Source organism: Suricata suricatta, chromosome 5, assembly GCF_006229205.1.
Source record: "Suricata suricatta isolate VVHF042 chromosome 5, meerkat_22Aug2017_6uvM2_HiC, whole genome shotgun sequence".
Lineage (NCBI taxonomy): Eukaryota > Metazoa > Chordata > Mammalia > Carnivora > Herpestidae > Suricata > Suricata suricatta.
This window is the reverse complement of record NC_043704.1, coordinates 60,725,873-60,747,449: the sequence shown is the minus strand read 5'-3', so window position 1 is coordinate 60,747,449 and position 21,577 is coordinate 60,725,873. Positions and strand designations below refer to the sequence as shown.

Genomic DNA, 21,577 nt, shown 5'->3' with positions numbered 1-21,577 from the left:
TAGATGCAGCCGCTCTCTGCTCCCTGCCCCAATGAACATCTGCACTAGGCCCAAGCCTTGGAGTGATTTACCTGAAGAGTGACATCATTGATTTGGAAACTACTGTGAGTACACCGTGCCTCCAACGAAGGCTTCTTAGTTCGCTTAGTTTAAAAAACAAAAACAAACAAAACCCAAAACTCACACAATTGTAAATGCAGATGAAAGTTCCGATGGTTTCGTGTCTGGAACACAGGGAGGTCACCAGACCAGTCCTAAGGTGCTTGCAGTGCCCGCCCTGAGCCGCATCACGCCCTCCTCACCAGAGGGCTGTGCCGAACCAGACCCGGGCAGACCTTGCAGGGACTGGGCTCTTCTGTCCGGTTGCCTGCACCCCCACCTGAAGCGGTGGCAGCTCCCACGCCATCTCTTTGCGTCTTGTCACCTTCGGTGCCACTCTGTTGAATCTCCCCGCAGCTTGTCATTTCCTGCCACCCTGCTCAGATCCACGAGCCAGCTCTCTCATCAGCATCCACCTGTTGTCCTGGTTGCATGCCGGAGCCAGTGCTGTCGCCTCCTTGCTACTTTAGGAGGCCACGTTCATCCCTGTGGACTTTGGGCTCCGCGGCCACATCTCTCAGCCATTGCTTCTGGCTCATCCTTGCCCTCTGGATGCATGGCTGTGTGCGTGTGATTTAGTTCCCTCTGTGTCAGCCATTCACGTAGGAGAAGCACAGCCCTTACAAGGCCAGGTGCAGAAGTAAGTTGGGATGGGAGATATGATGCCTATAGGAACATACTTATGAAAGATTGATATCAAGTATTCATTAACCATTGCTAAAAGTAACAGATGAATATATGCTTTTTTTTTCCCTGGAAAACCCAGAAATTTAAATTATTTAGAGGCTATGCCTGCAAAATAGCTTAATTATACATTTTAAGACAAAACCTTGTTCTAATTGTACTTTCGAGCTTTCCTGTGTGGTATGAGGCAGGTAACGGGGTGGTGTCTTACAGACATCTCTGTTACTGGAAAACGCTAACCCTTGGAGACTTAACATCCCTCTTAGGCTTTCAGGTAGGATTCTCACATTCCTATTTTCTATGTCTTTAGCTCTTTTGGCATAAATCATGCCCAAAGGGATAAAGCTGGGGGTTTTGTTTTCTTTTGTTTTGTTTTCTGCATTGCTTTCAGTCACCTGGATGGTAATTGGTGGTAGTAGATGCGTAGGTGACAGGCAGGCTTACTTGGCCAGTGTGGAGATGGGGATCATCAGAGCGGTCTGCAGTACTACTGGCTTCGAGGGGGCTGAGGATTTAAGGCATGATGGAAAAGCAAAACTAGTTTCTTCAGGGGTGCCTGGTGGCTCAGTCGGTTAAGAATCCAACTCTTGACCTCAGCGCAGGTTTTGATCTTAGGGTTGTGAGTTCAAGCCCCAGGTTGGGCTCTGCGCTGGACATGAAGCCTACTAAAAAAAAAAAAAAAAAAAAAAAGGAGTTTCTGTATATCCATGCAAGGGAACTTACTTCATACATCCTTAAGACTTAGTGAAAGGAGTGCCTTAGAAATTCCCACATGTGGGTGGTTTTCTGGGTTTTTCTGCGTCCCAGCTAACTATGCTGTGCCAGGAGCACAGCTATGCTAGGGTGTAGCTGGGATTCTCAGGTTTCATATTCTTTGGGAAAAGAAAAGTCTTTACCACTCCTACCTTCCTGCAGAGAACTTTCCTCCAGACCAGACATCAGGACCTATGGTCTCCTGAAAATCACAGGGAGGCCTGCAAGTGAGCATCTGTTTCTGCTCTAGGAAGCACTTTACCTGTGCACAACACCTGTTCCTCGCGTCACAGGTCCTACCACGGACGTATGGGGCTCTAACCTTTACAGGCTCTGCTCTTCAGAAACTCAGCCCTCTCATATATAAAAGAAGAAACAGAAAAAAAATTACATACTTGCTAGGCACCAAACGAGTAAGGTGAATAAAGTATGAGAATGTGGACAAAAACGTGTCATTCCAGTGGGTTGACAGTACCCTGGGTCAGTCTCCCTGCTTGGGAGTGGGTAGCGAGAAGACTGTTAGATTTGACATGCCCACTTCTACACCATCAGCACTGCTGTGCCCAGCAGCCCTGCCTACTTATCTGGATTGTTGTGATAATTAAGTGAGATATTATGTGTATAGAGTCTGGCGCAGCAGAGGTGACTATGTTTACTCGACCAGCTGAAATTCACTGGATATTTACTATGTGCCAAACACAGTTCTAGAGACTAGGGATGTGGCAACAAACAAAGCAAACAAAAATCCCTGCTCTCACGGAGCCCACATTTAGCCTTCTTCCCCTGCAAGGAAATAGACAGAATAGGTACACAGATGCTGAAAGAACAGATTTCGCTTTACTTTGCCATGTGTCTCTCTCCAGAGAGTAAAAGTGAGAGGGAAGGGTGAAGGAAGTGGAGAAGGGAAAGAACAGGTATGCTGAGACCTCCCCACTACACGCATAGCAAACCCCCAACCGTTTGCTGCCCCAATATATGTGGCCCAGGAGCCAGCCTCGCCGGACTGCACTCCCCAGGCTCTCTTCCACTCTGACTTCTACTTGGGCTTGAATTTGCCCAAAAGGAGACATCAGCAAGGGGTGTGTGAGTAGAATCAGAGTGAGGGCAGGGTGTTGATTCATCCAGCCCCCTAACTGCGGTTCAGACTAGACTCAATGCCACGCCTTCCTTGCCCCTGCCATTTAAGTTTGAAGCTGAGATTAAGAGCGTTCCCCTGCTGCTCTCCCGATGGCGCCTCACCATCCCTCAAATGCCCCTTTAGCTCCTCTGTACCTCAGTACCCAGTCCTTACAGTAAACTCTGTCCAGCTAAAACGTTTGAGTGTGCCAGCTGTTTCTTGCCAGATCTCTGACAGACACAGTGAGGGAGAAATACACCGAAAAACATTATAAGTCATGCAGGTTTGAAAAATCGAGAGAATAAAATGTTTTAATTATGAAAACTTCTTACATTGATCTGAGAACATTAGATAGTAAAGGGATAAATTGTAAGAAGACATGATAAGTGAGAGTCCCAGGGGCCGGCCTCAATGCATAGACCATAGTGCTCAGGTTTGATGGGCTTCTATAGCCCGGGTGTCGCTTGCTGAACCCTGAATTTCAAGAGGAGCTCTTGGTATAGGAGCAGCGAAGACAGACAGGTGAACAGAAAGAGAGTGTCCGGAGGGTAATACACTAAGATCAGAGTGTTGAAGGGGAGATTGCTTACCCTAGCATTCTTTCCGCCTTTGCTACAATGACAGCCATGTGTCCCTGGCCAAGTCTAGACATTAAGGAAGATTGCTAAGATAAAGAAGTGTCTTCTGATAGCCAAGATAACGAAAACCATAGAACCGATGCTCTCAGAGCTCCGGTCACTGGGCACTGACCATGTGCCATCACTCTCAAATCACTTGACATGAATTATCTCACTTAATCCTCACATCAGCCCAAGGAGGTAGGTATTATTACTCCATTATTTCCACTGAGGCCCAGAGAGGCATAGTAATTTGCCTAGAGCACACAGCTACTTGGTGGTAGAACTATGTTCCATTGGGTGATTTGTTACACCTCCCCTCTGCCCCCTCCCCAAACACTCTCCTGATCCTTTCCAATGCTTTTTTTTTGGGGGGGGGGGAGAGAATAAGGAAATGGTTACCATTCCCAAAAAAATTGGGGGAGAGCATCATTGGTCTAGATTGTCATGATTCAATGACTGGGTAATTATTTATCAAAAGGAGGTTCTGACTAATTCTTTCCTATCCAACCAGGCTGGTAAGTGGAAGGCATGTTAATGTGCAGGGGAGGGTGGGAGCCCAGTGAAGAGAGAAAATTGGGAGAAGGAGATAGAAGAGAGCACTCGCCTCTCAACAGCCCCGGGAGCCTGATAAGAGCTCACACGGATAAAATATTTATTTTCCATATGTTGCAGAAAGCATTGCCATCGCTGTATATGTGCAATGTGTGCAAAGAAGTGTGAAATATATACATCAAATGCCACCACCGATGTGGTTAATTTCCACGCATTTAACATGCCTAATACCTACCATCTCATCAATATGTTTCAATGCATATTTCTTTCCACACGCAATATGTCTAGTAAGGGTAGAGCCAGCCTCATCCACAACCTTACCCATTGCTACGTTTCAGCCCAAAGCCTGTTGCCAGGGCCGGCATAATGAGAGTTAAAAACCAGCCACCAGTCACCTTAAAATGCCTTTCCAGTTCTTGAAGCAACCCTTTTTCTCGAAAGAGAAATGTTTGCAGTGGGGAGATGAAAATGTTTTTCTTCTCTTTGGATAATTGGGAGATATTCAGTGAGAATGTCAGGACTGACCGTTGAAAGGCAGGTGCCTGCAGCCACACTTTTTTTTTTTTTTGAATGCAGAGCTCCACCAGTGTGGCGGGAGGAAGTGCACAATGATTGGTCTGTTTCTCTGTGGAAGTGTTCAGGGTACACCCAGTTTTGCTTTGCATATATTTACGAAACATCTGCCCTTTTCTTGTTCTTAAATCCTTCCCCCTCACCATCCCCCTTTCCCCTTTTTCCCTGGTTTCTTTCTTTGTTGTTGTTGGCTTGTCTAACTTTTTCATTGGTGCTTTCATTTTCCGGTTGAGGGACGACTTCATCAGAGTGTATAATTTTAACATTGAGGGAAGGAGGAGGGGAGGGAGAGAGGGAAGAGAGAGAGAGGGAGAGGGAGAGAGAGAGAGAATGAGAACTGAAAAGAAAGAAAGGGGCTGAGCGGCCAGAGCTTGGCAAACCAACCTTTGGCATGGTGACCGGGAAGAAGGTTCTGGTCTGGTAGGGAGTTTGCCTCTGTGACATGCTGCCCCAAGTCGCCTGTGTGCTGCTGCCCTCTAAAGGCTCCAGGGAATAATGCAGAGCCACAGAGGCTTGGACAGAGTTACCCTCAGAAGTACCATGTTTATATAATTCTTCTCACACAACCAAAGAAGGTATTTTCGATTAATTACTACAGGACTTGCTCTTTCCTCCTTAATAAACAATGAACTGAAAAAAAATGGGGTCAAAATAACAGCACCTGTGTGTGTCTAGACACAGCCTGCTGCTACATTTCAGCGTTTCTCAGCTCCGGGAAAAGGAGTGCAACAGAACTACTAGAGCGGGTGAGAAGGGAAATGAGTTGCTTCTAAGAAGAGTAAGTGGCCCTCTGCTACCTGTGAAGTTAGAAAAAAGCCCAGCATAAGGATAAGCAAGTGAGGGAGTGAGCCAAAAGGTTGAATTTCCAATAGTTTTGTTTGTAGAGGTGGCCTTCAATGCCCATTGACTATGAATATTCTCCGAAGGTGATCCTTGAGACAACAAAGAGGAGGATGTGGGGCCAAATGTCAGGTAGGAAGCAGGATCCAATCTAGGGACGGAAGCAAGGGCATTTGTAGGAAGTACAATACCGCTTTTGCAGCGTTAAAAATGAAAGAGTGATGTTGGTTGTTCAGTCATATCCGCATGTTTGAAAGAGGGCTTTCTCAGTTGCCTGAAACACACAAAACTAGCCTACGCTTTGTCTATAAGCATCGGAAACAAATATTTTTTTTTTCTGTGCAGCTATATCTGTCATTAGCATTCCATCCTGATATTTAAATGACTCATGAAGACCAACCTAGCTTCGGTGAACAAATCTGTCCTCTTCTTAGCAAATGCCCTTCATAGATTCAAAGGAAAAGCAGCCAGTCAATGTAGATTTCACTGCTGCATAAAGTGTAGGAAACTTAATTGGGATTTAGACGAGGAGTGTTCTCAAAATATACCTACATCTCAATTCTGCTTCATTCCATCAACAAACATTGAATGACAGCTTTGTCTAAGCTCCTCTGATGAACAGGGTGCACTTAAGAGCAAACTCTGGGAGGAGAGCAGCCACGCTCCTTGCGTCCCCCGACCTAACCCCAGAGGTGCGTATTTGCGAGATGATTACGTGATGGAGGAATGGTGAGAGAGAAGAAAGAGGAAGGAAAGGATGAACACAGGATTTAAAAATCACTAAGACATTTCCCTCAGAGACTTTACAGTCTCATAGAAGTGATGACCACATAAATAACTATCATTGAAACAAAATTTAGTGAGTAAAATAGGGAAAAGTAAAAAAAAATTTTTAGAATTTCAGAGAAAGGTGGGAGGGAGTTGAATCTCAGAGAGAGAGAGAGAGAGAGAGAGAGAGGTTCTATCTGATAGGGGGGGAATCAAGACAGTTATGAGATAAATACAATTTCAACAGGGTTGAAGGGAAATCACTTGAACAAAGATGTGGTGCCAAGGATATAAAGTCTCCACGTTGTCCTACAACTATTCAAGAAACTTGAAAGTCCTGGGCATCTGGGTGGTTCAGTCAGCTAAGTGTCTGACTCTTTTTTTTTAATGTTTTTTATTTATTTTTGAGAGACAGAGAGAGACAGCACAAGCAGGGGAGGGTCAGAGAGAGAGGGAGGCACAGAATCCAAAACAGACTCTAAGCTCTGAGCTAGCTGTAGCACAGAACTCGACGCGGGGCTCGAACCCACAATCGTGAGATCATGACCTGAGCCAAAGCCAGATGCTTAACCGACTGAACCACCCAGGCACCCCTAGTGTCTGACTCTTGATTCAGCTCAGGTCTTGATCTCATGGTTCGTGAGATTGAGCTCTGCATCGGGCTCTGCACTGACAGTGTGGAGCCTGCTTGGGATTCTCTCTCCTCTCCCTCTCCCTCTCACCCTGCTCATGCACAGACACTCTCCCTCTCTCAAAATAAATAAATAAACTATTTTTTAAAAAGATGAGAAATCTGAAAGTCCTGTATGGCCAACATGCAGGGCATGTGAGATAAGCTGGAGCATGTAGAGAGCTCACCTGGGTCGGACTAACCCGGTGACCTCAGCGGGGTCAAGGAGGGTAGAGAGCCAATGAAAACAAACAGCAGTGTGAACAAAAGTGTTACTGTGATAGCGGTGGAAATGGAAGGGAAACATGGTTGGAAAAAAAGATGAAGGAAGCAGTATTCTCAGGACTTGATGAATTGACTTTAAGGCAGAGGAAGGTGCTTTTAACCTAAGGTTTCTAACCTGAGGACAAACCTGGTGACAGACAACACTGATGGAAACAGGGACCTCAGAGAAGGCACTAGATTTCAATGATTAAAAGAGAGTTGAGATGTGGAGACTTCGATCTTGAATATTTTCTTAAACTGAACCCCAGAAACTAGTCCTTGGATGTGCATGTAGGCACTGAAGTCCTGGGGATCGGTCCCGTAGTCACCCATCCAACAAACAGTTGGTAAAGCATTGCAGTTTGTTGCTTCTCTTATATTGGCTTCCACCATACTGAAAAACATGTCTGAAAGCTTCCCCTCTCTTTTCATCTTTACCATGCCATCTCTGCCTCCTGCCCTCTGAAAAAGCAGATTTGATTTCACAACCTGTTGGACCAGAAACACAGCATGCTAATCATAACACATATTCTGCGAGGGCAGATTTTAACTACCCAGTACAACAAATTTCAATACAAAATATTCTGTATGACTAGTCCATTGCCAGGCTTATAGAAACAAGAAAGACATGGAAACCAAGCTACTTAAAACAAATTCTGTTGCACACATAATCTTCTTCCGAAAAATCAAATCAAATAATTCTCTGGTCATCATCCACATAATGATAGAAAAAAAGGCACAGAGCCATAGAAATTGGAGGGCATGTTCAGGGTGTGACTAATAATCCAGACTGCCTGGGACCTAGAGCACATGCAGTGTAAGCTAAGAATTTCTGTGTTTAAATCAGTGTCATCATCCAGGGGAGAGGACACCAGAGCTACCCCTACCTGAGCTCTTTTACTTCCTATTCCTGACCCCACGTGGCAGTTGGCAATAACTACTTTCTAATTCCCTTCACCCATCTCTTCCTCAGGCCCCAAACTCACAGTCGCACTCCTACACTCCAGAGTCATGATGTACCAAATCAACAAACAGAGGGAATCTTAAGCTTTGGATGAGTAAAGAGTTGGAAGAGAGGATCTCCGTGTGACACGTTACTGCTTTACCGGCTGGCTGCTAAGCTCTTCTTTTCACTCTTCATTTGCTACTTTAACAGAAACCTCCATCACTACCCTTTCATCTCTACAGCCTGCAAATTTGGATTGTGATTTGAAATTATGTGTTCAGCTAAAGTAAATCTAATAACAGCAAGAAAGTTGAATGTTCCTTAATGTATTCCATGAATAGAAACTTGAAGCCAGAAGGAACATTTAAGGCCTTCTAATCCAAGCCCTTTATTTTACAGATGAGGAAACTGAAGCCCAGAGAGGTGAAGTGAGGTGCCCAAGGCCACACAGCAAGTTAGAGGCACAGCTAGTACCATAGCTCAAGTCTCCTGACTCCCAGTCCAGTGCTCCTCCCATTACTCCACGGGTCCTGTCTCTAAGCTTCCTGACAAATGCTAGAACGGTAAACCTCCACTAGTATTTTTCCAGACCATGTTAAAACTCTTAAGGGGGAAAAAAGGATGCTTTCTTGGATAATGTCAGCCATACGTAGCTCAATCTGTCTAAAGTTCTGGGACAGGGTCTTTTTATGCAGCCAACAGAGTCCAAATGTGGTGCTGTTTGCTTGGCCCATATGCTTTCATGTGTTCCCAGTTAGGCCATTACTGGAGGGAAAAAAACAAGAATCAGCTTGTTTTAAAACAAGGGACATACTGGACTCCCTCCCATCCCCCCTCAGAAAAAAAAATCAAGTTATCTTTAACAGATTCTAAAAATGCCTTTTCCCAAATATGCAGTCAGTTCCTTCAAAGGGCCCTTTGTTTATTTTCAGGAAGAAACCCAAGACAGCTGAAAACCAGAAGGCATCTGAGGAGAATGAGATTACTCAGCCGGGTGGATCCAACGCCAAGCCGGGCCTTCCCTGCCTGAACTTTGAAGCTGTTTTGTCTCCAGACCCAGCCCTCATCCACTCAACACATTCACTGACAAACTCTCACGCTCACACCGGGTCATCTGATTGTGAGTACACCAGTAAGGTGACGGTGTCTTCGCGGCACTTGGAGCATGCTTCTCCCCTGGGTTCTGGCTTTTTTTGTGTGTTCAGAACAAGCTGTTTCCGTTTGGTCTTCTAGAGTAGTCAAAAGTAACCTGCCTCCATTTTGATTCAGCCAACATCTATATTTTCAAAGCTAGAGTGTATTTTAAAACGAGGTGTCCAGCCATTTGGCCTCAAAAGGCTGATTAATTACATGAACCACATTTTCTTTCAGAGCATTCACTCAAAAAAAAAAAAAAAAGAAAAAAAAAGACATTGTTACTGTTTTCTAATTATTCTTTTGTCCCCGCCATCTGAATACTTCTACCATGACTAAATTGAACCACCAAATATGGGCCTCAAAAAGCCAGTTAGACACACAGGAAACATCCATTTTTGAAATTACATAATACAAGTCAGCTTTGCATTAGTTATTGGAGTCTCATTTGGCTTGGCTGAATTTCCGTCTTTCCAGTTTTTAATTTATTTTGAAGTGGTTAAAGGATAGCATAAATTTACAGAAGAAAAGAGAACAGCTTCCAAGAGTTCAGAATCCACCCAGACTCACGTAGCCAATAAGAATTCAGGTTAAAAATATTTTTTAATTAAAAAAACTGCCTACGGGCTAAATTTGGAAATGGGCAGCTTAATGAGATCGCCATTGAAATCACTCCATCGCTGTTTATTTTTGCTGTCTTCCCACTAATCTGAGAGTCACTTCTTCAAATTCTATTTTAAGAAAGTTGATAAATCACGTTTAGGAGCTTTTCTCTTTTTGAAGTATATCAAAGAGAAAAGAACATGTGTGTTGACAATGGAAAGGAATGGAATAACTTTGGGGTCCAGTCTCAAGGAATATTCCTTTCAGTCTTAAGATACCCAACAAGTATTCTGAACTGATTTCATAAGGGATGTCGAGTAACAGGCAGAGAGCTGGTGGGTTCTTCTTTAGAAGGAAGAAGATAAGACCAAGGAAGTTTTGTTTTCAAAAAAGGACTCCAGTTATTCCGTTTATGAACATAAAGATGTTTAATTAGGAAATGAGAGTCTAACTCTCCTGTTGTTATGTTCCTGACCCACAAAGTGGGTGCAAAGCAACGAGTCTGGGAGATCCCCCTCCTTACTTGCTTCATCATCATGGTGTCTAGGTATAGGCACAAAACACAGGGATTGAGTTTGGGGCAAAAGGAGCTTGTTCCTTTTGTGGCTGGGCTGAGACAGTACTGTCACTAGAAAATGAAACAAGAAAGAACGAGATCCAAATCTCTACAGCCCGTGGGACTTGTGCAAAGCTGCTGCTCTGTAGAGAAACCTGGGGGTCAGAAGCTAGGATTGTGTTCTGCAGACCATCATAATAGTGACATCCTTGGCCCTTCTTGCCTGGTAGTCTCCAGCCTAATAGTAATTACAGGAAGAATTGGAAAATAGTGTGGCACAGTGCCCATAGACATGTGCACACTGTCCCTACCTACCAGGAAGGTAGCCTGTTCCTGTGGAGAAGGGCCTGGAGCTCCTGCACGCAGACCTTCATCGCCTGGCTTTCTGCCACACCTTATGGGGAAGATTACATAGAATGGCCTTAGCCCAGACATCCCCTGTTACAGCAAAATGAACGTTTTGCTGAGCAGAGAAGGCACCGGGCTTCATTTCTTGTACCTTACCGTAAGCCTGCTCTGGCCAGGCCTCGGCATCAGCATGGAGTGTGTACATGACACCGTACAAGCCTGCTGCCGCTCGGCTCCGCGGTGACCCTGAGGGAGCCGGCAGATCTGAGCTCACAGCGAGGTGTCTGAATGCAGTTGGAAGGAGAACAGATAGGGAGGGAAACCTAATCTCCAGCTGCTTCCAAAGTCATTCTGATTTTGCCATTAAGATGTGTAAGTCTTCTTTCTGTGCTCTAACCTGTTGTTTCAATCGATTATACTTTTCCCCAAATATATTTGGATTGTAGTGTGTCCTGATTTGAGCCTACACTTAGAAGAAAATTGTTTTTAGGAAAGATTCACAGAAATCTGTCCATTTGGAGATTGCTTGAGAGAAGACAGGAAAGAGGTTTATTTTAAGCTGTTAAATTTTTTGGATGCTCTTCTTGCATTCAAGAAGATTTTATTTTATTTTATTTTATTTTTTACTTTCAAATGTCATTCTTGCCATAGATTAATTTAAAAGCCTAATTTCTTTAAGGTAAAATATTCAGCTCCTATTTAGAACTAACAGATTTGGGGCATTTAAAAATAGTGCCCTTGACTTGTTAGTCTCTTTAACTTCAGAAACATTCCGCCAGTGTGTGGTGTTCCAAGCTTTCACAAGCGCCTGAATTTTTATAGCACCTTTTTATTTGTTATGTGTTTAGCAAAAGTATTCTTAGTCAAGCCTTAATGCCCATTTCCCGTCAGTCATTATATTTCTTCCCAATTTACGGATGAGAAAACTGAGAAAATTGACACTTCTATAGAGGAATGACTTGCTCAGTCATTAACTCATTCAGATACTGAGGGATGCTTATGGGTTTGCTCTCCCTGTGAGCAGCCTGAAATCTCTGTTCCAAGCCCGTAAATGGCATCCTTGAAAATGTGCAACCACTCACATTGGTGACTGAGTGCTAACACTCAGTGGGTCAGCATCCCCACGGACGAGTCCACTCCATGTGTGAACGTAAGGGTGGGCCCGACGTCATGTTGTTGCATCCGAAGGACACGGGCCAGTGTACTGGACAAGTCTGAACCCCCTAAAATTCTCAGTTGTATTTAACCTGCCGAGATACTTCAGATTTTGCAAAAGATCCCAGGAATATCCAAAACAAGAAGGAACATGGTTGAGAGAGGCTCTCCTTGGTGAGATGATGAGGTTATGACTGCTACCGAAATGTGTGCCGCTTTGCAGTGCACCCACTGGCGACGGCCTCTGAGCAGTATTCCCCCATGCCCTCCTGACCTGTCACCCGCTCACTATTTCTAAAAATCCAATGGTAACGTACCGGATGACGACGATGGAAGGCGTTAAGAGGAGTTTTGGAATGCAAAGGGTACCAAAGCCCTAGGTGTTTGACAGAACAGTTCCCTGCTGAACAGGCTGAGCTGGGCTGAGCCAAGCTCTCTCTTCAAAGGCGTCAACAGGCCTAAACCAAGTCAGCGGAGCAGACGAAGCCCTCCCTCTCTTGACAGCTATCAAGCTGTAGCACATCACAGCATTATACATGTGACAGACTCGACCAGAACGTTTACTTGCGTGCTTCCTCCATTTTGCTGTCCCCCAAACAAGAGTCCCCATGAAGAGAGAAGTGATTCTCCCCTTGGTTCTTGTAGCAGAGTCCTCCCTACTTTTGGCTGTAGACCTGCCTCTTCTGATGTCTTTGTTTTGTTGGAAGCTGACGTCCCTGGTTACTTACCTTCCAGGGTTTCGCACCGGCCTCATCAGGCTGTCTCATTTCTTGTGTCCTTGCCAAGATGCACTTATGCATTAACAGTTTTTATTTATTTTTAATTTAACCTTTACACATTACCAAACTGTTGTGTGGGTGGGTTTAACTTTAGCTCTGTAGGTAACATGACTCTGCCGGGGCTGAGCCTGCCTGCCGGGCCCCTCCCTTCCCTCCCTGGCCTTCTACCTTCCTTGGTCTGCCCCCTCCCAACCCTCTGCTCACCCCCCACCGCCATCACTCCCCGTCCAAGTCCCCAAGATTAAAATTTTTAGTACACTTGGTTCGGTTTGAACTTTTAAGCAATTTTTTAGAGAACAAAACAAAGAGGATTTTTTATGGCAAACTCCATTAATGCCACATTAAGGCTGACATTTTAATTACCCCAAAGTCAGGAAATGCAAAGTTCAGGTTCCCACAGCAACAGCAACTGTCCCCTTGAGTGCAGGCAGCACAGCAGATTCTTTTCATTCCCTGATTACACAACCCCAGGCGTGGGGACAGTGTTTCTTATCCACGTATGTGGAAACGAGCGTGGTTTTTATCCTTTTGTGTTTTTCCTTTAACTACAGTTGAGGATATGGGTCTTTAGCTTCCCTCCCCAAACCATCTATATGTATTATCCTGGAACGGAAGGCTGTTATGGCCCTACATGTGCACACGGACAGAATTAAAGTTGCTGTGGGAACATTAACTCTGATTTCCGGACTTCCGTGCCAGTCACATTTAAACCATAATGTTGTAATTTTTGGCATGTAATAAATGTGCATTTCATGTACACAGACAGAAAGAAGCATAAAATGTATTTTAAAGAGCAATTAATTACTAACTTTGTGATTAAAAAACATTTGGTGCATGTTCCTTCCCATTTAGCATCAGCTGCTGGTCTTAGCCAGGCCTAATAGATGACATACTGCGTCTCATCCTGTATCTCAGATGTACTTACTGTATGTTCTTGTTCTTCTAGATAATTAATTCCCTTAGTAAAGCTGTAGAGGGAAAACAAAATGGAAGGAATATGCAAGCATGTAAATAGGGTAAAGGATATTTTGAAGGAAATGATTCATTTCTGCAAATAAACCTCTTAGTCCCTGATAAAGAGCCGGAAATCTGCTAAGTGGGTGTAGACAAAGGTTTCTGGCCACCTTAGAGCATCTGGTCCAGGGCCATAAGAACCACTTGGAAGCAGATTGCCCCCCTGAATCCCAGGCATGCCCAATGGGGGAGTGATTTTACTCTGTAATAACTTTCTAGGCCTAAGGATTAAAAAGTCATTTTACTCTGGATCAACTTTTCAGCTTCTACTCAAACTAGAAAAGAAAAGTTGTAGAGAACCAGGTAAAATATGGGCTTTCCTGACCAACCCAGTTGAAAGAGTAGTATTTTTCTCTTCCTAGATTTGAATCCTTTTGGCCCATTTGCGTTGGAGAAGGAAGTATTTCAAAATAAATGTTTGAACAAGTTTGTGAGTAAAAGGGATCAGTAGCAATCCTCTAAGTTACAGTGTTTAAAATCACAAACTCTTGGACATTTATTCAAGACTGGGTGAGATAGCACTTTACTAAGAGGATGTGCCGCTTAAACTCTCCGGCAATGCCTTAAGGGGAGCACGCTCATGAAGAATTTAACCTCTGTCCTTGCTCTCAACTCACTCTCTCTCCTGCCGTGCGTTCCTTTTTGTTCTGTTTGATCGTGTATCGTATTTAACCTTTAAGAAAGATACTTTAGTTTTACAGGGCTCTGATTTGCTTTTACTTGGGCTGTCTGTATGTGTGAATGTATGTCTGTATGAGTGAAAACTGCTCAAGCAAGTTTGAAGGTCTCCTTGGCAAATTTGTCTGTGTGTTCAGAAAGTTTCCAATCAGAAGGCTGATGCAGTGTAAAACCTTCCAAAAACTTCCTGAGGCACCTGTTCACATGAAAAGATTGGATTTCTGCTGGAGGTGCTCCGAAGACAGTGTTTATAACTGAAGATCTCTGTTTGGAGTGCCAAGAAATGAAAAACATTTTGGCCCCCAAAAAACCTCCCTAACTATTCAAAATGTATAACCAAACAAAAGCTTCATTTGGATTCAAATGTATGTATCTCAGCAGATGTGTCTAAACTAACTGGAATCCCACAGGAGCAGCTGAACTGGATTTTGGTATGTCTTGATAACTGAGAGAGTTATTCTTAGGCTTTGGAAGGACAAAAATGGTCCATCTGTGAAGAACCGTAATAGAGACATGGCAAAAAACAGCATCCTCTGAAAGAGTTTATTTATGGAATTTAGGACAAGTTGGACAATCCTGAAAACATTTTGGGGTCACACTAATTTGCAGAAGAAATATAATCAAAATGGGAGGGAATGAGCATACACAGATAGCTATTATCCTATGGCTTTGCTATTAATTTTCTACTAGAGTCCATATCAGTTAAACAGTAAATAGAGTGTTCTCTTTGTCCCCAGAGTGCCCTGCGTTCCTCTTTATTCTACTTCCTATACAGAATTACATATTTACCTTTTCAGAGCTAACAGTTTAAACTCTTTCTGCTGTATCATTAGCCAAGTAAACCTCTTACCTATTAAGTGTGGATTCATTTCTTTACAGATGGTCTCTCCCTTTTTAAACGGTCACCTTTCTGCCTCTGAGCTAATTGATACATAATCTCTTCGGAATTATTTTTATTACCTTTGATAGCCTCTTATTTAGAGAGGTCGGTGCTTAGTCCAGCACTTGCACAGAAGCCCAGTTAGTTTTGTTTTTGTTTTGTTTTTTGCTCTAATTCCTAAAGTCTCTACTTAGTATATCTGGGGACACATTTATTTTTAAAAGTCTTTTTCTTGAAGTTTCATGTCACAGTTACCTCTTTGTATAAAATGGTTCATCTTTCTCATATAACTTGTTTTTTCTCTACAACACTAATCTAACTGGGTGTCTTCCGTCACTTAATGTAGTAATTGCTGTTAGTCCTCTACCTCATTCATTCATGCATTCCTTCAGTTGTCATCCACCAAATGCTACCGAACCTGCTTCTATGCCAAGTCCTCAGTGAGGACCTAGGGTCAAGAGAGCAACAGGACGCTCTCCCCTCCCTATAGGAGCTCTCTTCTCAAGGACCCTGCTAAAACTACAAACCTGTAAGGGGTGGGAAGGCACAAATGATTATGAAAGCATTCCACAGCTGCCTGGGTGTCTCAATCGGTTAGGCATCCAACTCTTGATTTCAGCTCAGGTCATGATCTCACAGTCGTGGGACCAAGCCCTGCATCTGGTGTGACTCCATGATGAGTGTGAAGCCAGCTTAAGATTTTCTCTCGCTCTCCTCCACCCCTCTCTCTCTCTCTCTCTGCCCCTTTACTGCTCATGCTTTCTCACTCTCAAAAAATAAAGAAATAAATAATAAAATTTTAAAGATAAAAATAAAAACGTGTTTCTGAGGAGGGGACCTGAAGCAGTGGGAAGGTGACCTTAGGCCTGGATCATGAAAGAGTAGATGTGTGTAAGGGAAAAGAGGGAGGGAATGGCATTCCAGACAGAAGGAACAGAAGTGAAGCCACAGAGACAGAGTGCTGTGCGTTCAGTAAACAGAGCGGTTTAGTAATGATACCAAAACCTTCTTAGGCTTTACTTCATTTTAATATAAACCCATAGGACAGTTTATATTTGGGTAACGTTGCCTGTCATTAAAATTTGGCTGGGCTGAACTGTATATTCCTTCTAGAGACATTTCCTTCCCAAATAAAAAGTAAAGCAAGATGCCCACTTATTTTCTAACAAGCATATGACCAGTAGATGTAGGAAAGTACTACAAGAGAACTATTAATCATTTTCTGATGAGTAGATTTTAAAATAACTTTCCTTATTGAGAAAGACTCATTCTTGGAGCCACAGAGTCACCTCTAAGTGTCACGCTGGAACTCTGTGACTCACCATCTCCCCAGATTCTAGCAATCCATCCTTTATGAAGTCCTCCGGATCCCCCTGCCTCAGGTTACCCCATGCCTTACCGCTCTCCCAAATATTGCATAAAGGTACCTATGATTGGCCACGTAGAATTGTTAAGACTGACTGCTGATCTTCAAGACTATTTTTTCATCTTGCCATCTCCTCTCTTGCTAGAACACATCTTTAATTCTCATCTGCAGCTGTTAGTGACAGCTTCATATGTGCTCCCACCACTAGTGGCAAATTTCGTTACATAAAATTAGTGTTCTGCCATATCTGTCAGGGATTCTCACATCCTGACTGAAAAAACAAAAATTTTCCTCGGGGATAGATCATTTAGAATCAACTCAGACCATGTATGAAGATTCTAGAAATTCCTTGCTTTAAGAAATTTCAAGTCAAACCCTTCCACCAGACACCTCACATCCGACTATCACAGTCAACCCAACCTCCTTGTTAACTCATCATCCAAATAAGCGCCTTGTGCTTTTCTTCTGTCTCTGTCGCCTTTGCTTTCTCTATGGAATGTGTACTAGTTAGTACTGTTTATCAGCACTGAAAGAGATTGAGGCTTACCTGATCTTAAATCCATTATTATTCAGATGAGGAAACTGAGGCCCAAAGAGAGCAAGTGTCATACCAAAAGGTTTCCACTTAGGGAGTGGAGGAGCCATACACGGAACCCACCTCCTTCTCCCACCATACTGTGCTGCCTGGTACCCAGTCGGCTTTGAGAACAACTTACGTTTTCTGAACAGAGAGTCAGGACTATTCATCTGTCAAATTACTGAATGCTTTCAACGTGGAGGACTGGGCCTCTGTGTACGGGATGAAGTTTTATAAACTGCACCACTATGCACAGAGACTTGGGATCTCATAGACAAGATCATATACATTTACAAACAACTGTGTAAAGGTATGTTGCCATTTACCTGGACACACCACACCATTGATTCTCTCACTTGGCAGGCATGTGTAGGATACATCCTATGTGCTTCACACTACCCTGAATTCTATGGGGATACAAAGGTACGGGCAACCAGATCCTGCCACCAAGAATCTTAAAACTTAGTGCATATCCTTTAAGTTGCAGTTGTATGAGGTAGAAGTTAGAAAGTTCATAAAATACATTATAATCTGGTTAATAATAATATCCAGTTCAGTTTATCAGAAAAGGTCCATTTGAACTCTCTTGAAAAACAAATAGAATTTCTTTGGAGGCATGGCGTTAGGATAAGGTGTAAGGAGTTTGCATTTTGGTGCAAAGCTGTGGATGAATTTTAAGAAAGGGTTTGCATATTCAAGGCCTTGCCGTAAGAAGATCTGATTTAGCAGCAAGAGTGTGGAGAATGCCTGAATATGGGAAGGGGTGGCTGGGTCGGGGGAGAAGAAAGCCTGGGAAGCTTTGTCAGTAGTTCAGACTTCTGGTAACCTGAAAAGAGCTAATGATAAGCCAAGTTCAACAGACATTGTGGCTAAGGGTGGACAGCTCCAGGAGCTGACAGTTAGTTACGAGAGAAGAAATCATCAAAAATAACTCCAAGATATCAAAAAGAGGAGATACGAAGGAAGTATTTAGAGGAGTAGAATACAGTTCAGTTTTAAACAATGCTGAGAATGAGATATTAGGGGTAAACCCAATGGAGGCAATTAACAGAGTCACAAATAGGGAGGTGGAGTACAGCAGGAAGATTTGAAATTAGGACTAGCAAATACTTTCACCAAGAAGCCATACTTTACACCACAAATATGGGAGCAAATTCAAAGAAGACTTTGTGGAGAGGAAAAAAGGAAAATGGAATACTTACAGTGAGCAATAAGAAAAAGAATGAGGAGGGACGCGTGAGTGGCTCAGTCAGTCAAAACTTCCAACTTTGGCCAAGGTCATCATCTCACGGTTTAGGGGTTTGAGTCCCGCATTGGGCTCTGTGCTGACAGCTCAGAGCCTGGAGCCTGCTTTGGATTCTGTGCCTCCCTCTCTCTCTGCCTCTCCCTCCTCTCTCAAAAATAAATAAAATATTAAAAAAAAAAAAAGGAAGAGAATGAGGAGCCAGCAAAAGGAGGAAAAGAAAGGAAGGCCTGAGATGTAGGAGAAACACCAGGATAGTACAGAAAGACCCTCGGGGAGGGAAAGGTCAGCAGTACTGGGTGCTGTAGACAAGAATTGGTAGCGTTCTGGCGGCTGTTAGGAGCGCAGACTCAGATGCAGCACAAAAATGCCATAAAATGAGGTTCAAGAGCAGCGAGAAGATGAATGAGAAAGAACAATTATGCACCACTTTTTAAAGAAGTTAATACTTTACAAAGAAATAATGAACAGGTAATACAAAGGCAGGGTAGGGAATATTTTTGTGATACAAGAGTCTCAAGTCCATTTACAGATGATAGAATAAAAACAGCATTATGGGAGACTCTGCAATTAAATAGTCAAGGTGAGAGAAAATTAGATCTTCCACATACATGGCAATTAGAATGATAAATATATGTAAAAGAAATTTGAAGCCACTTCCCAAGCCCAACAAATCAGTAATTCTATTATATTAGTTCTTTCTTTGCTCCATTCCAACATTGCTTTCTCTTCCTTTCAGCTATTAAGAGCTAATACTCAGCAAGAATTGTACATAGCTTCCTTGGATGCCTTCACCAACATTCACTCACCCTCAAGTAATCTCTAAGCATTAGTCAGAGGACAGGTACCATATTCATTGAGCATTAAAATTTTCTAAAAATGCTTTAAAACAAGTCTTTTTAAAGCATAATCTTCTTTTAAATGCTGAATTCTTTTTTTTAATATTTTATTTATTTTTGAGAGAGAGGGAGAGGCAGAGTACAAGTGGGAGAGGGGCAGAGACACACACACAAACACACACACACACACACACACACACACACACACACACACACACAGAATCCACAAAGCAGGCTCCAGGCTCTTAGCTGTCAGCACAGAGCCCCATGCAGGGCTCAAATTCACGCACTGTGAGATCATGACCTGAGCCAAAGTCAGATGCTTAACCGACTGAGCCACCCAGGTGCCCCTTAAATGCCGCATTCTGTGAAATTCTTTAATGATAGGTTCAATTCAAATAGCTCTGCTTTAGGAATAACAACTTTACATGTTATTCTCATGTACTCCTTGGTTTGTCACAAGACAGCCTCAAGTTCATTATTTGGGGAGGTTTTTGTAAACTTTTTATTTGGTCTATATTGTTCTCTGATGGCCGACTACATGCCTAAGGCCCCTGTCACCTAGACACACACTGTCTGCACTTCCTTACACTTCCGGTTGGCGCTCTGAACCAACTACATCAAATGTAACTCTTTGCTATTAAATTACCTCTGAAACTAATAAGAAAATTATTTTGTCACTACCAGAAGTTATATAAACAACAGCCACATGGGAGAATTTTGAATATGAGTCTTTATCATTTCACAAGAATGAATTAATAGTTGGTACCAAAATGGACCTTGGGTTTTGCCTTTACTGTCAAACTCCAAAACAGAATTTCTTTCTACTCATTTATTCTCAGAGGTTTTAACTAAGTTCATATTATTGGTTTTATACCAAGATCCCATGCAGTATTCAATGAGACATACATAATTTGTTTGTTTGTCTGTTTGTTTGTTTGCTTCAGAAGTAGAATTTAGTAATCACCACCTACATATAACACCCAGTACTCATCCCAACAAGTGCCCTCCTTAATACCCATCACCCATCTAGCCCATCCCCTGCCAAACCCCCGTCCAGCAACCTTCAGTGTGTCCTCTATAGTTAAGAGTCTCTTATGATTTGCCTCCCTCTTGGTTTTTATCTTATTTTATTTTTAAGAGTGCTTGGCATGGCATGAAGAACACCACATGAAGAATTTCAAGAAGTGGTAACTAAATTACCTTTGTCATTAGTTTTTTTTGTAATCATTTTCTTTTCTGTATAATCACTTATTGTCTCTTTGCCTTGTATCTCAACTGGGTACTTAGATATAAAGGAGACAGTAGAAGAAAGGTGTACATAAATTTGAGCTACAGAGCATAATCCCATGTCTCATGGAAAATACAAATGCAAATTCTGAACTTCAACTGTTAGATGTTAACTCCAGGGGAGAGGATGCATAGCCTTTCCTTGGGGAAATACTGTAGGTCTCTGCATACAGGACAGGGTGGTTTGGGGTTTTCTTTTTTTCCAATGTTGAGAAAAACCCCAGAAACCTTATCTATCCCATTATATTCCTGACCTAAGGGTCCCAGAGGAGTTGTTACATCCTGGGCTTCTGAAGTAGACAGTAATCCTGGGTCTTCATGTGGAGAGGCACTCCAAGGTGACCTGCTGTCCTTGGGCAGTGATATAGGCAGAGACTTCATGCAGAGGCCACCCTCTAGCTCCAGAAGAGGGATCCCTCTAGAAGAGGAATCATTGAGGTACCATAATACCATGACTGTTGAAGTTCCTAAGAAGATATGCACACATGTATGCTTGCCTATGTGGCATAAATACTGAGACACAGTATATAGCTTTCATTGGGCTGGGATCAGAGAACAAAAAGAAGGGAAGAGCCACTTCCTCAAGAAATAGCCCAAACAGAATCTGTATGCTCGAGCCTGGCCCCCAAAAGTAAACAAAAGAGCAAGTCTGATGGGAACATCTTTATGTGGACTGATCCCCAAAGCCCTTTTGGGTCTCTTCAAGATGCCCACAGGGCAGGAGTAGGCCTAACAGACCTCTACAGCTGTTTCTTCAACACCTGATAATGGAGTAGGGTTGCTCAGAAAATGTTTTCTCACCCCCACAGTCTACTTATTTGCTCTTTTTAATGTGAACTTAAGCCGACGAATGCATTTTACATCTTTTACTTAACCTCCTTATGTTTCCATTTCCTCATATGCATGATGAGGATGTGAATAGTATCTGTCTCGTGGGGTTCTTAGAAGGAGTAGATGGAATGCTATACATAAAGCTCCTAAAACCACTCCAGGACAGCCAACCCTTAGAAAATTTGAGCATTAGCTATAGTTTGAATGTTTTAAATTATTAAGTAGATATGTACTAAAACTGACGCAGCATTTATAACGGATGTAAGTCACAGCGGCAGGGGCTGCATCCTTCCCCGGAGAGTGACTGAGTCAGAGGCCCTGGATCTGTAGGGCAGCATGAGGGACGGGTCCCCTCCTCGCTTCAGGAAAAGGCCACTTTCCCTTTCCTTGTCCCTTCT

The 21,577-nt window shown here is 43.0% G+C and overlaps 1 protein-coding gene across 2 annotated transcripts in view; it reads left to right on the top strand.

Annotated features, from left to right (window-relative positions):
- Positions 1–21,577, top strand: part of ZBTB20 (zinc finger and BTB domain containing 20) — a 117,032-nt gene that overhangs the window by 65,696 nt on the left and 29,759 nt on the right. For both annotated transcript variants that reach the window (XM_029939339.1, XM_029939337.1), the window contains exons 2-4: positions 4–104; positions 8,286–8,449; positions 8,819–9,006. In XM_029939339.1, coding sequence (XP_029795199.1) covers positions 8,439–8,449; positions 8,819–9,006 — 199 coding nt within the window. In that variant the 5' untranslated portion in view covers positions 4–104; positions 8,286–8,438. The remainder of the gene's footprint in view (positions 1–3; positions 105–8,285; positions 8,450–8,818; positions 9,007–21,577) is intronic.